The sequence below is a fragment of the Cornus florida genome, unplaced genomic scaffold (assembly GCF_030987335.1).
Source record: "Cornus florida cultivar Cherokee Brave unplaced genomic scaffold, ASM3098733v1 CherokeeBrave_3.0.0_Hap2_Chr06, whole genome shotgun sequence".
Classification (NCBI taxonomy): Eukaryota; Viridiplantae; Streptophyta; class Magnoliopsida; order Cornales; family Cornaceae; genus Cornus; species Cornus florida.
In genome coordinates this window covers 48,776,493-48,790,133 of record NW_026775576.1, presented here as the reverse complement: position 1 = coordinate 48,790,133, position 13,641 = coordinate 48,776,493, and the positions used below count along the sequence as shown (strand labels likewise).

The 13,641-nt window shown below is 37.1% G+C and overlaps 2 protein-coding genes across 2 annotated transcripts; one reads left to right on the top strand and one right to left on the bottom strand.

Annotated features, from left to right (window-relative positions):
• The first annotated feature begins 229 nt into the window (after positions 1-229).
• Positions 230-2,519, top strand: LOC132311463 (uncharacterized protein At3g28850). Its single transcript, XM_059809367.1, has one exon. It carries the CDS (start codon positions 622-624, stop codon positions 1,762-1,764), a length of 1,143 nt encoding a protein of 380 aa, XP_059665350.1. The 5' UTR covers positions 230-621; the 3' UTR covers positions 1,765-2,519.
• Positions 2,520-8,192: 5,673 nt separating this feature from the next.
• LOC132311462 (cytochrome P450 71AU50-like) lies at positions 8,193-11,356 on the bottom strand. The gene is made up of 2 exons (XM_059809366.1): positions 9,192-11,356; positions 8,193-8,980 (listed from the first exon to the last, which is right to left on the bottom strand). The coding sequence occupies exons 1-2, from the start codon at positions 10,086-10,088 to the stop codon at positions 8,366-8,368; spliced, it is 1,512 nt and encodes a 503-aa protein (XP_059665349.1). The 5' UTR covers positions 10,089-11,356; the 3' UTR covers positions 8,193-8,365.
• Between the last annotated feature and the right edge of the window lie 2,285 nt (positions 11,357-13,641).

Sequence of the window (13,641 nt, the reverse complement as noted above, 5' to 3'; positions counted from 1 at the left end):
TCAAATTTTGATTCCAACTGAAAATTCATGTACGACTCATTTTGAAAGTTGTGATCGAAACACACAATGAAATGAATTTTAAACTACTACGTCATAAATCATGAGGAAATTGAGTAATTGGGCGGGTGGGTTGGGGGAGGGGGCAATAGTAGGATATTTATTATTATTATTATTATTTTAATTTGGGGGGAGGGAAAGGGGGGAATATGAAAATTTAATGGGTATGTAATTTAAAACAAGAAAATTTACTATTGTTAATAATTTAATACTATAAAAAAAAAAAATTAAGTCCGTCCCTGCATATATACCTCAGATGTGCTTTAAAAATGAATAATAATTAAATTTAGAAAAAGTTTATATCTGTATATATATACATTTAAAAAAAAAAAAAACTATAATGAATTCAACTTTCTAACACAGGTCATGGACAAGTAATAACGGTACACACGGGTCTTACAAAATTACTTTCACTAATAAGTGTATTCGAAATTTCCGACCGTTGTAACGGTTATGAATTCGAAAAAGATTAACTCCCTTCCCCACTCTGGATGGTATGCACTTTCCTTTCTTCAAATCTAATAAAACGACAACGGCAGGGACAAGCCGAGAAGGAACTCTTCAATGGGCTGTGTATCATCCAAACACTACAGGAAAGATCTCAAGCAAGAGATTAGATTCGGCAATGGAGACTACACTACAAGCCATGTGGTTTCTCTCACTTCAAGCACTTATGGAGTCCTCCAACTTGACAAACCAGAACAATCACAATCCGGCAAAGAGTGTGTGATGGAGACGAAGAGATCGTCGTCCGTTCGCGGGGAAGAAGCTCAGGTCATCATCAATGCCTGGGAGCTCATGGAAGGTCTCGAAGAGGGACTAGACCTGATTCCGATTCCTGTTCAGGTGAAGAAAAGCCCCAAATCGAGACTTTTTCTTCATGGGTTTGCAGATATTGACACCAGAAGAAGCCCATTAAAGTTCTTGAACCAGATGGGTGGTTCACCGAGGAAGAAGACGAAGAAATTTGGAGGGAAAGAGAACAAGGGACGAGTCTTTGGCCACTACAGCCCAAAAAGGATTCTGAACTTGAAGATATCGGTGAAAGGGTCTGCTATTGATACTAATTCGCCGCGGAGTAGTACTTCGGGTCCCCTGTTTGATCCAGAGCTTGTTGCATCTCTCGAGAAAGAAATGTCTGAAGGGGAGGAACAGATCAAGAAAATGGTTTCAACCACACCAATGACCCAAAAATCCAGAATTTCCCGAGATTGTTCCGAGTCCATGCTCTCGTCTTTTGAGAAAAAATGCCCGCCTGGAGGTGAAAATGCGGTGGTGATCTACACCACCACATTGCGGGGGATTAGGAAAACCTTTGAGGAATGCAACAGTGCCCGATCGATCATCGGATCACACTACATTCAAGTGTTTGAGCGGGATGTGTCGATGGACTCGGGGTTTAGGGAGGAACTGAGGGGACTAATGGGGACAAAAGAGGTGAAAGTGCCCCTTGTGTTTGTGAAGGGAAGGCTGATAGGTGGAGCTGATGAAGTGGTGAGGTTGGAGGAGGAGGGCAAATTGGGAATTCTGTTCCGGGGCATTCCGAGGGCACTCACCAGAGGCTGCGAAGGATGTGCAGGTGTCCGGTTTGTGATGTGCATGGACTGCAGTGGGAGCTGTAAGGTTTTGGATGAGGATGGGAAGAACACAGTGAGGTGTGGTGAGTGCAATGAGAATGGGTTGATTCAATGCCCCATATGTTGCTGATTCTCTGTTCACTTCTTTTGTGGACTGTGCGAGTGTGCGTGTGTGTCTTGTGAGGGCCGTGAGAATATGAGTTGGTTCAATGCCCTGTTTGTTGTTAATTATAAGTTAACTTGTGTGGACTGTTGTGGTATGGAGAGGGCAACCACAATATTCAATGCCCTATATGTTTGTGCTGTGAGACTGACTAGGGAGATTTGTTTGTGCCCCATTATTTTTGGTTGTGTCTCCTGTGGAGATAGAACTATCAGGGACTTTCTATATGGAAAGTGATTCTAATTGTATCAATTGCAGGCTTTTATTTTCTACTATTGCTTGTTTTCATTTTATTCTATTTAATTTCAATGGCTAAAAAAAAAACGAAAAGAAAAAGGAAACACTTGAAACTCGAATCACTTGGAGCTGGAATGGAAATTAGTCTTAATAATCCATTTCCCACCTTTTATTGGCCCTCACAGTCACAGGTAGGTATTATTACTTCACATTTCTCATAATAATTTTAGCATTTCAAGGTTCAAACTTGTTCGTATATAAGTAATATTTTTTTTTGGGGGTGTAAATTTGGAGGTCAGGTACAGATATATCTAGGGTTCCTTAACCTTTTTGTTCTCTGTTTTATTTTTATTTTTAATTTTCTTTATTATATATGATTGGTGTTTTTCTTGTTACAGTTCAGTTGCATGTAAAAATTAGGGTTTTGTATGACTCATTTGCTTTCAGTATGTCGCAAGTCACAACCATGCATATATAGACATGTATATGGCTTACGGTATCAATTCATATGATTACATTATGTATTCCATTCTAAATTTGTGGGTTTTGCTAATCTTTGACGTAGATGGAGGCCCTATATGCAAAGCTATATAAATGATCTCTAGTCTTTCCCTCATTTGATTTTGTCATGTACTTGGCTGTTCTATTTGTCCACTTGATGCAATAAAAGCATGGTGACATGTTATCTTGAAGAAACTCTGTGCTTTGCAGTCTCATACCGTTTGTTTGATGACAATTTAAAGTGTTTTGACTTTAAAAAGGTATCTCAGAGCTTGTTTCATGGTTTAGTTGTCTTGACCTTAAAAAGGCATCTTGCTTAAAGTTGATCAGCCAACTCTTATGTTTTTATTGTAGTCATATTTAAAGGAGCTTGACAAGTATTCTCTACATTGGTTGATATATTATATCTAAAATGTCGATATTGTGGTTTATGTGAAATTTTTTATATGCATCAACAGCGAGTTTATAGTCACAGACACCTATTCTTTAGATTACTATAGAATCATTATTAGTTCATATAAGTTTGTTTTCTTACCAATGGTTGTAGCCTAGTGGTACTTTCTCATTTTACAATGTAAAAGGTGAGAGTTCAAGTCCTTATAGGAGCAAAGTGGTTGTGTGAATTTCTTGCCAATATAAACAAATAATAACAATAACTCTGATTTCTTGGCCTTTAAAGGTCCCTTTTTTAGTCCACTAACTCTCTCTTCTTGTTTTGTTTGACAGAGTAGATTGTTAACTAATGCTTCCTTAGCTCTCTGATTGATGGCCTTCACATCACAATCCTTTAAAAGCCATTTTTAATCTCAAACTGCCTCTCTTGCTTTCTCTTTTAATCATTGGCTTCCTCATAAGAGCAATCAATCTTTTTCAAGATTTCATGGAAATTCTTTACTAGTTCACACATGTTTTCAAAACATGGCATATTTATTTACAGTTTAGGGCTTCAACCCATGTATTCAGAGGCATGCATCTGCGGTCATGATACATAGGACACATGTCCCTATAAAATTTTGATGTCAAAAACTTGTTGACATGTGAAACCTCTATCCATCTTTGTCCTGCTGCTGTTCAGGCATTTCCTGAAAGAGAACTAGTTTTGCTTGCTTCCGCTGTCCAGAAGATCAAGTGAGCTATATCTTCCTGTTGGGAAACCTGCAAGTACTATTTTTATTCAATCTTCTGTTCTGCATGGTACTTCCATGTACCGTACAGTTACCAATGTTAGGTTTATGTTTAACTAACATTGACAGTAATTGTAGATATTCAATATAGTAAAATTACTAACACACAAACAGAGTTCTTTCTCATTGATAAATTTTTGAGGAGTTGTAATGCCGGCACCTTGCTTCTGTGTTAGAATGTGAAACTTGTGCTGCATCCACAAATTGTGGATTAAAGCTTATGGTGGTGGTTCATCCATTCTCCAGTTATTAATATAATTGTTGATAATTTTTTAAGCATTAGAATGGCCACAATAAGGTCTCATAAGACAAAACTGAGGCTAAAAATAAATGAAATATCGAATGAAACCAGTAAGGTTACCAATGTTAGCTTTGTGTTTAACTAGATTGGTTCTAGGAAACTGGAAGTGGTGTGATTACCCTGGCAAGTAACTTGAAATCCTTGTATGAAATTTAGTCATTTTTTCGTTGTAAGATATAAAAAGTCTAATGCATGTTATATTGTGTTATACTGTCTATATGTTGTTGCAGCTGAGATGAATTAATAGAACACTTGAGAAATGAGAGGTTACATGCACAAGTCAATGATCTGACAAATGAAATGGCTTCAATCAGGCAAGCATTTTGCAGAGGGAACTAACTGATTCAGATTTGGAATTGTTAAACAAACATCACTTCTGTTGCAGGTCTACAAAGCATGAGCAATTTACCGAGTACCAAGGGCTTTTAGTGGAAGAGAAACAGAAGAGTAAGAGACGATTAATCATTTCATGAATAATACCGAGTACCAAAGGCTTTTAGTTGTGGTGCCAGCTTGGCCATCATAGATCGTAGTAGTAATATCTGTTTCATGGTTATGTAGAGCATCAACTAGCATAATTTTTTCTGGAAAGAGTAGGTGTTTGCCTAGTGATTGGACATCTCCTAGGTAAAAAATCAAAGATGGATGAGATTTTGCTTGTATATTTTAATGTAATTACATGAACTCCTATGTTTTTTTTTTCCCTGTTAAATATGAACACCTATGGTTGTTATACAAATCATTGAAGGTGTTAATGTTGCTTTACCAGGAAGAATGCTTTCCCTTCGAGGCACTTCCATCCTCGAAATCAGGAGACTAAAATTCAATGATCATGGTCCAACAAGGAGGGAACCTAATGCTAAGAAGCACAAACACTTCTATGTTGGTGTCATGTCCATGTTGGACACATGCCTGGAACCGACACCTCACTGACACTCTTTGACATATGTCTCAGTTCACAGATGTGCCAGAATTTAAAAATATATTTCATTTTGACATATCTCAGACATTTTGGCCAACAGACACTCAAAGCTCTACCTTCTTCTCCCTTGTTCAAGCTGCTGTGACTATTCCAGTTCCAATCATCAGCGACCACGACAACAGTACTACTGTCTATGTCTCAAGGTATAACTCTTCTTTTTCAATCTCTTACCATTCTAACTTTAGGCGCTCTCTCTCATGATCAGGTTGGAAATTGTTTTCAATTTAAGTTGAAAACACCAAAAAATAGAGTCATTCAAGATAGAATAGGTGGTTTGAACCTAAATGGGATAATTTTATTGGCTAGTCATTGAGAGATCTCTGGGTGCTGTGTCATCGATACAATTTGTTTAAAAAGAGATTCTGTAGGTCAAGCTTTTGAAAGTTTAGAGAACTGCAGACCTTAGAATATTTTATTCTTGTTGAATATTGGTGCTTGCTTATGTGGTTATATGAAGATTTAAATTGATTCTATGAGTGTTGTGATTGTGTGTATATATATATTTGCGTTTTTATAAGTTGATGAAATTTGACCTTTTGGTGAATATTGGAGACAGAATCTCTGGTGCTTTGGGTGCTGCATGTAAATTTTGGTGTGCTTTGCACACAATGGGGGGGGACAGGGTGGCTATGGAGATTTTCGGTGATTCTTAAAATGAATTCATGTAACTGACACAAAGATGTTAAATTTACACACCAAAAGTGTGAGGAAGAATTTAGGAGTGGCACCTGTTAGTGATAAAATATGAGAAGTAGACACAGGTGGTATGGGCATACATAGATATCTATAAATATGCACTCAATAAGAAGATAAAGACTATATTGTACACAGGATAAGAAACAAAGAAGACGACCTAAATTAACATGGGATAAAGTTATTAAATTTGATTTTAAAAAGTTAAATATTATAGAAGAGACGGCTTCTAATAGGAAAGAATGCAAGAAGAGAATTCATGTGACCGACCCCATTGAAATGGGATTAAGACTTTGATGACAAAGGATGATGATGATGATAATATATATGGTGTAAGCTTTACACCTTAGCACTACTCTGTATTCTCAACTCTTTATTTTGCTGACATTGCAACCAGTTAGATAGTTGATCCATTCCTCCCCTATTATTTAGTGGCTCAAATTTATTGCAGGTATAGAGCTTTTCGAAGAAATTGAGAGGCTTCGAAACCTTCAACGGGAGGGACTTTGTTGCAGTGCAAAGGATGACAAAATTGAAAATGGACAGCTGAATATGTCTGGAGGCTCTGCAAATGATTTATCCAAGCAAACCATGTCCAGCATTACTCGTTTGAAGATTCATTAGGTACGTGCTTCTGATAGTCCCACATGTTTAAGAGGAATTGTTGGTTTTCTTGTTTCTACTCTGACTATTGTAGTTCAAAAATTTAGCCTGCATGCTGTCGAAGAAAGATCGACAGTTCAGGTATGCATCAATAACATAAATTTACTTTTGTTCTACTGGTCACCATGTCATATGTTCTATTTTCTCAGCGGTGATTTTAGGTGGTGGAATATGTATATCAGCACTTCATCAATCGACTGGTAATTTTTAAATCTGAAATGACCTGTACAATCTCTTACATGTTGGTTACTGACCTTTTTTTTGTGTCTTCAAATTTTCAGTTCTTTGGCACATTAATATGTTCAACTATTTAAAATATCGGCTATTCATTCTATCTTTTCGTTTTTTGAATGAAATCCATATTCTGAAATTCCTAATATAAATTTCACGTATTTTGCTCCACTAGAAGTTGAAAGCATTCAAGTGCGAGTTTTCTCACATGGCTTTATATATATATGTAGGTGTGTCCATTTCTCATGACGAGATGGCTTTTCTGACACTTGACTGCTGGAAATGCTATTATCTGAATCTGATTGATATCATGGCAAGTTCTAATCTCTAATGCCATAATGTGCACCCATTTACATGCTAATCAAAATACTTAAAAGTTCTAAAAATGGCACGAGTTCTGTCAGTTTGGATCAGAGGTCTTGGAACCTTCATCAATTCACATGGATTTGGTACTAATAGTTTTGAGTCTAGGCCTTGTTATTGCATAACATTCATTCTTTTTGTTAATCATTATTACATCTATATTCTAGTGGTTATTGATCATTTTATGACTTCTGTATTAATTAACCAATTCTTTTTTTGTTAAATTTCAAATGTGACAAGAGGCTTAAAACGTAGGAGTGTCTTTTACACTGAACTTCCTCATAAACTCTCCCATTATTATATTTTCTGTACATATTAGAAGGGGTTAGCAATTAGGCTCTGTTCAATCTAATGTTTGACAAGGCAAATTTTGTTTGGATGCTTTAATCAAGTTGATCTTCTTTGAGCAGGTGTAAGAAGCAGTTAAATATTTTCGTATCAGGATTGAGCTTGTTGCAGGTTATTCTTTCAGTCTTGAGTATTAGTGTCACTACTGGCGTGAGTTTGAGTTTCAGAACTACTACTTCGTAAAATACTGCATAAACCAGGTCACTACAGGATTAGATTGGATAATGTTCCTTTTATTTATTTATTTTAAATTTTAAGTGATTTTGCTATTTTGGTTGAATAATTTTTACAAAGTCATTTGGTAATAGATGGATTATGGAACCTACAGTTTGGAATTGTTGGCTTTTCCAAAATCTGCTTATAAACTAGCAGAAACCCATGGAATGAAGAGTTGTGATACAGTATCTGAAAACCAGATTGAACCAATTGGAGCTGCTGTATCTTTAGGGACATTTGAGACAGTGGCACCCGAGGGGATGAGAGGGAGGTTCTGATGTTCAGCAGTGGGATAATGTGCCCGGTCTTCTTTGAGAGGATTTCCTGCATTATCAAGCTTTATTTGTAATTTTGACGGCTTTTTTTCTTACCATGTATGATAATGCAAGTCTTCTTTTTGGCCTGTCAGTGTTAAAGAGTGAGCTTTTTATGCACATTTACTGCCTTTTGGCCACAGACCAGTATGCATTGTGTGCATACTGGGACTACTATAGGTTCAGTTTGGATGTCCAAATCAATGGGGGTCAAATTACTTATAACCTTTTCATTGAGATGGATTTTGGCTTGAAATTAACACGGGATTTTCAAATTCCATTTGACTATAAAATTTTTTGGGAAATTTTGAAATTTGGATGATTTGCAGTAAAATGCTTGAGTAAATATAATCAAAGTTGAACTACATAAATGTCATATATAAATTTGCAGCTGCAATTGGACAATATCTTTACAAGTGAATAATCCAATATATTAGGGAATCATGATACAGAGTCTGAAAACCAGATAAATCCGATTGCATTTATGTGAGTGAAGGATGACGACATCATCATGATGGACATTCAGACTTCTATGTCATTTGTGAAGGCGATAAGTAGGAATAGCCAGTAGATGGTTGGCCCTAGCAGTTACAAGACCAAACACTTCAGTCATGTCTAGTTCAGTAGGCAACATGTTATTTGGAAGTTCCCAATCAAAGCAATGAACCAATTGTGCCACCACTAGCCGGACCACCGTGAGTCCCAACTGCATCCCGGGGCAACTTCTACGACCAGAGCCAAATGGGAGAAGTTGGAAGTGTTTTCCCTTAACATCTATACTACTTTCACCAAACCTCTCTGGGAAGAACTCCTCAGGATCAGTCCATGCATTTGGGTCTCGCCCAATTGCCCATACGTTTATGGTGATTCGAGACTTTTTGGGTATGTGAAAGCCATCAACTGTGCAGTCTTCCATAGATTCGTGCGGTATCAGTAATGGTGCAATTGGATGGAGCCTGAAGGCTTCCTTCAGCACCATGTCCAAGTACTCCAAACTCTCCAGGTCTGACTCCTCCACCAACCTGTCCATGCCCACCACTTCCTCCAACTCTTTCTGGACTTTTTTCATCACTCGCGGATGCCTTAAGAGTTCCGAGAGTGCCCACTCTATTGTTGTTGATGAAGAGTCCATTCCGGCTACAAGCATGTCCTGCAAAAACTTTGTTAAGTATGTAATTTTTTGGCAATAAACTCACGCATCCATTTGTCCCTAAGAAAACTTGAACCCTCACCTCTCACTTTGAGAGGTAGAGGAGATACTACTAGGTTACAACGTCTTTAGTCGCCAAGTATATACTTAGTTAAAACATATGGACAGAATTGCTAGATAGATTATGAATAATGTTCAATCAAATAATTACCAACAAAATGGCTTTGACACCGGAACGGTCCATAGCATACTGATCAGCTTCTTCAGATCCCATGTAGGCCAACATGATATCAACAAAGTCCTCCTTGGTTTGACCTCGGTCTCTAGATTGAGTATGCTCATCGATGATCTTCTCGAAAAATTCATTAAACACCTTGCTAAGAGCCTTAAAGCGCCGATCCAGTCCCTGAAGATCAAGTGCCCCAACATAAGGGAAGTAATCTGCAATGTTGGGAATGACTGCCAAGTGCATGCCCTCTTGTATCATAGCTTTGAACCCCCTCTCATCGAACTCCTCATCCGCGTACTTCTTCCCAAACAACATCCGACAAGTCATTTCTGCAATCGTGGATGAAACTTTGGCGCTAAGATCAACAACAAAGCCACCATCTTGAGCTGCCTGTTGGATTGATTTGACTAAAAATCCAAGCTCTTCCCTCCTCATAGACTTGAATGAATTTATTTTGACGCTGCTAAGCAACTCCATGGTGCACAGTTTGCGCATGCTACGCCAATAAGGGCCGTGCTCAGCAAAAATCAAGTCCCTTTGGTCATAAGTCGCATACTTAACAGCCTGAATACTAGGCCTAGTAGCAAAAACATGATCATGGGTCTTGAGGAACAGCTCGGCTGCTTGTGGGGATGAGACGACGATGTTGGGGATGAAGCCAAAGCGTGTGTACATGATGGGACCGTATTTTATGGCTAGCTGATGAAGAGTCCGGTGAGGGAACTTCCCCAACATATGAAGGTGTCCCAAGATTGGGAGGCCTCTTGGCCCTGGAGGTAGTCTCCTCCTCCCGTCATTCTTGTTCTTCCTAATTATTGCTTGCAGAATATAAGCAGCAGCTAGTGCAACCAATGCAAGCACTGTCCATGTTGAAGCCATGGCCAACAATATGGTTAGTTTGGTAGATTTACAGAGGCTGGTGGTATCAGTCCTTCTAATGATATGCTCGAATGGTGGATCTATATTCTAGTCTAAGTGGCCGGAATCCGAGGACAAAGCTTGGAAAAATGCAAGTATAATGAAAAACAAAGAGTAACATGGTCAAACTATGCGTGCCCACAAATGCTAGTTTATTTGTTCTAGGATACGAAAATGATGCGATTCAATTGTTTAGAACATATTTTTTATACCCAGCCATGAACAAAAGTCCACTCAATCCCTGTCACGCAAAAGTCCACTCAATCCCTGTCACATATTAGTCTTTTTAGAGAGTGGGACCCTAGTGGATAGGGCTGCAAATTGGGCTGTGTTGTTACGATTTGAAAATTTTAAAAATATCCTCAATTTATATAATTTTAAATACATCAAAATATACCAAAATCATAAAAAAATGCCCTCTTTTATACAAAATCAAATTTCTTCAAATATACAAAAATTCTCCAAATAAAAAAAATTAAATTCTGCAATGCCAACTTTTCAGCCTAAGTCCGAATCTAACAATCCCCGTTCACCTTCGGTACTTAAAATTGTAGGGTGGTGAGACTAAAAGTCCTAGTTGGAAAAACCATAACAAGAATTTTATACAGGTTTAACAAAACAGCTTCACAAAATATACATAATCATGTGAGTATATAAACAAAATATATATGCATTTAATTAAAACATTTAATAAAAACCATTGAAGCAAAACCACTCCAAACCATTCAAGGTATAGAGAACCCTACACTGAAAAAGATTAATTTCCCACTGGATCATCAAACCTCAAGCTCTGGCTTTCTCTCTGAGCTCTCACTCTCTCTCTCGACTCTCTTTCTGCCTTCTCTCTCGGCCTTGTGCGTGTGCACTCTTCTTTACTCTATCATCTCTAATTTTTTTTTTTTTTTTCTCTCTCAAACTTTTATCTCTTCTCTGCCCTCAAACTCTCTATATTTTTTCTTTCTATTTGCCTCCAAAACTCACAAGACAAGATACCATTATATAGAAAAATGCACCGACACATTTCATACAACAGCTTGCAGACCACACAATCAAAATATCAAAACAAAAATCAAAATCAACCAAAGGACAATCTCTTTCTCCAAAAAGTCAAACAACCCACGTGAAGCCCAAAGGCTTCTGGCAAAAAGGTTTCCCGCCAGAACACACTACCATCATCACAATGTTCTCTCTCTTCTTTCGGTAGCCCCGTACCCAATTCCTATCACTTTTTTGTCTTGTCATTCTGCACACAAATCTCTCTCCAAAACAAATAAGCCAAAGCCAAAGAAAACCACCAGTTGGACCCGCGCATCATCACCAAACCTCATTTCTCTTCTTTTTCAGCTGGCAGGTGCACCTCCCTTTGTTTCTTGTCTCATAAGACCAATATATATACATTATATATACAAAACTAAAATCAACCGATAATATCAAATGGGACCCGCCACTTTCAACTTCACTACTCTTCCTTTATTTCAATCTCGGCTGACATCTCACACAATACATATATAATATGTATAAATAATATTCACCCATGTGAATAAAACCAAAGCCCAAGGAAATCTGCCCACATCTTTACTTTTTATCTCCATCCATCAAACATATATAAATATATAATAACAAAAAAAAAACAAATCAACCCATTTCTCCTCTAATGGGCCCCACGAAAATACCATCACCATTTCTATTTCAATTCCATCCCCCATTTTGCCGACCTACTGCTCCCATCCTTCACCATCAGACAATGATTAGATATATATATAATATACAAATGTAACAAATCCAATTCCACTAAACTGAGTCTCCAATTTAAATAAGATCACTAAAAAAAATCATAAAACAAATTAAATTAAAATCCTAAAAGAAAATTCGGGCTACCACATGTGTAATATTACCGATTTTTTCTATTTTCTATTTTCTGGAATTTATTTGATTTTTCTGGATTATTTTAATTCTTGCCTCGTTTTGCATGCCAAGGGTTTTAGAAGCATATTTTTAATCATTTTAAGTCAATTAGAAGTAACGGTTTTATTTTTAGAATTTTTAGAGGTCAAGACGATTTCCGGACTCAGGAACTTCTCCCAATTTTGTCATTTTAAGAAAGGGGCATAATGGACTTTTCTCACATTTATATTTACATCTATATCTATATTAGAGGTAGATATTTTGGGGGTAGAAATGTTATTACAATAGAATACCATGGGCAAGGAGGTAACTTTGCCCAAATTTAGAAGTCCACAAGAATTGGACACATGGCACCTTTTTTGGCCTTGGAACCAAATTGATGATAAGCCATGCCACCCTTTCCCCCTCATTTCCAGAATCTTCTTTTCTCTCTAGACTTGTCTCTCTCTCTCAATCTCTCAATCTCTATGTATGCTTATATATATATTACATACTTCAACCCAATTTTTTTTTAGGGTTTAGAGTGAGATATAGTTGAGATCAAGAAGGGAAGTTGCTTATTATCTTTTAGGCTTTCATTCAAGATCACTCTTGCTTGTATTTGGAAGGATTTCGAATTTTGGGAGGCCTTAGGCCTTATTTGGCATGCTTCATTGAGGTAGGGGAAGTTTAAAGTATAAATTCCTATGATTTTAGTGAGTTCTATGAATTTTCTTACATGAATATCTTGATATTGTGAAGCATGCTTAGTTATGAAATTTTGGTTGTGATGTTAAGCATGAGGTAGTTTTGATCTAATTATTTGAGTTGAGAATATGATGGTTTTTTTGTATCTATGCTAAGCATGCTATTTTTTTTTATGAGGAAATGTGAAAGTATGAATTGTGTGATCAATTTTTGTGTTTCAATGTTTTAATATAACTATGATGTAAACCATGACTTGTATATTGATGAATGGTTGTATGACATGCATATTCTTGGTATGAGGGTGAGTTGAGAGGATGAAGGTTGATGTGGGAAAGAGGGTTAGAAAATGAAATGGTGGTTTGTGTGGTAAGCCAAGGTGATGGTTAGGAAGGTTTTAGTGAGGTTGGGTTGGAAAGAAAGAAGGGGACATTTGCATTTCATATTTAATGGTATGGCTTGTGAATTTGTGAAATTCATGAATGTTGAAATGACTTAATCTCATGACCCTTTTTCTTTGATTCCCATCCTTTGGTTGCGGCTCACTGGATTTTTAGGAATCTACTTTAGGCTTACTCTACTGAGCTGTTGAGCTCACCCTATCATTATTAACATTTTTCAGGAATGCGGAGACGGGCCGGTAAATGATGTGCATCTATAGACATTGATGTAGTTAGGAATTCACTTTCATTTTGTTTATATTAAAGCTATGTAGATTTTGGCCATGGAGGCCTCATTCTTGTATTTAATTCTTTGAAAATTGTATAAAATGATACTTGTGTAATTCGGTCTTTAAATGATGTATTGGGCTTGTATTCGATTCATGTGAATGAACGAGAGTTTAATTATGTTTTTATACTGTCAAATGAAAGATTTGGGGTAGGTTTGAGCTTTGAATAAGGTTACATAGGGACCAAAGTAGTGC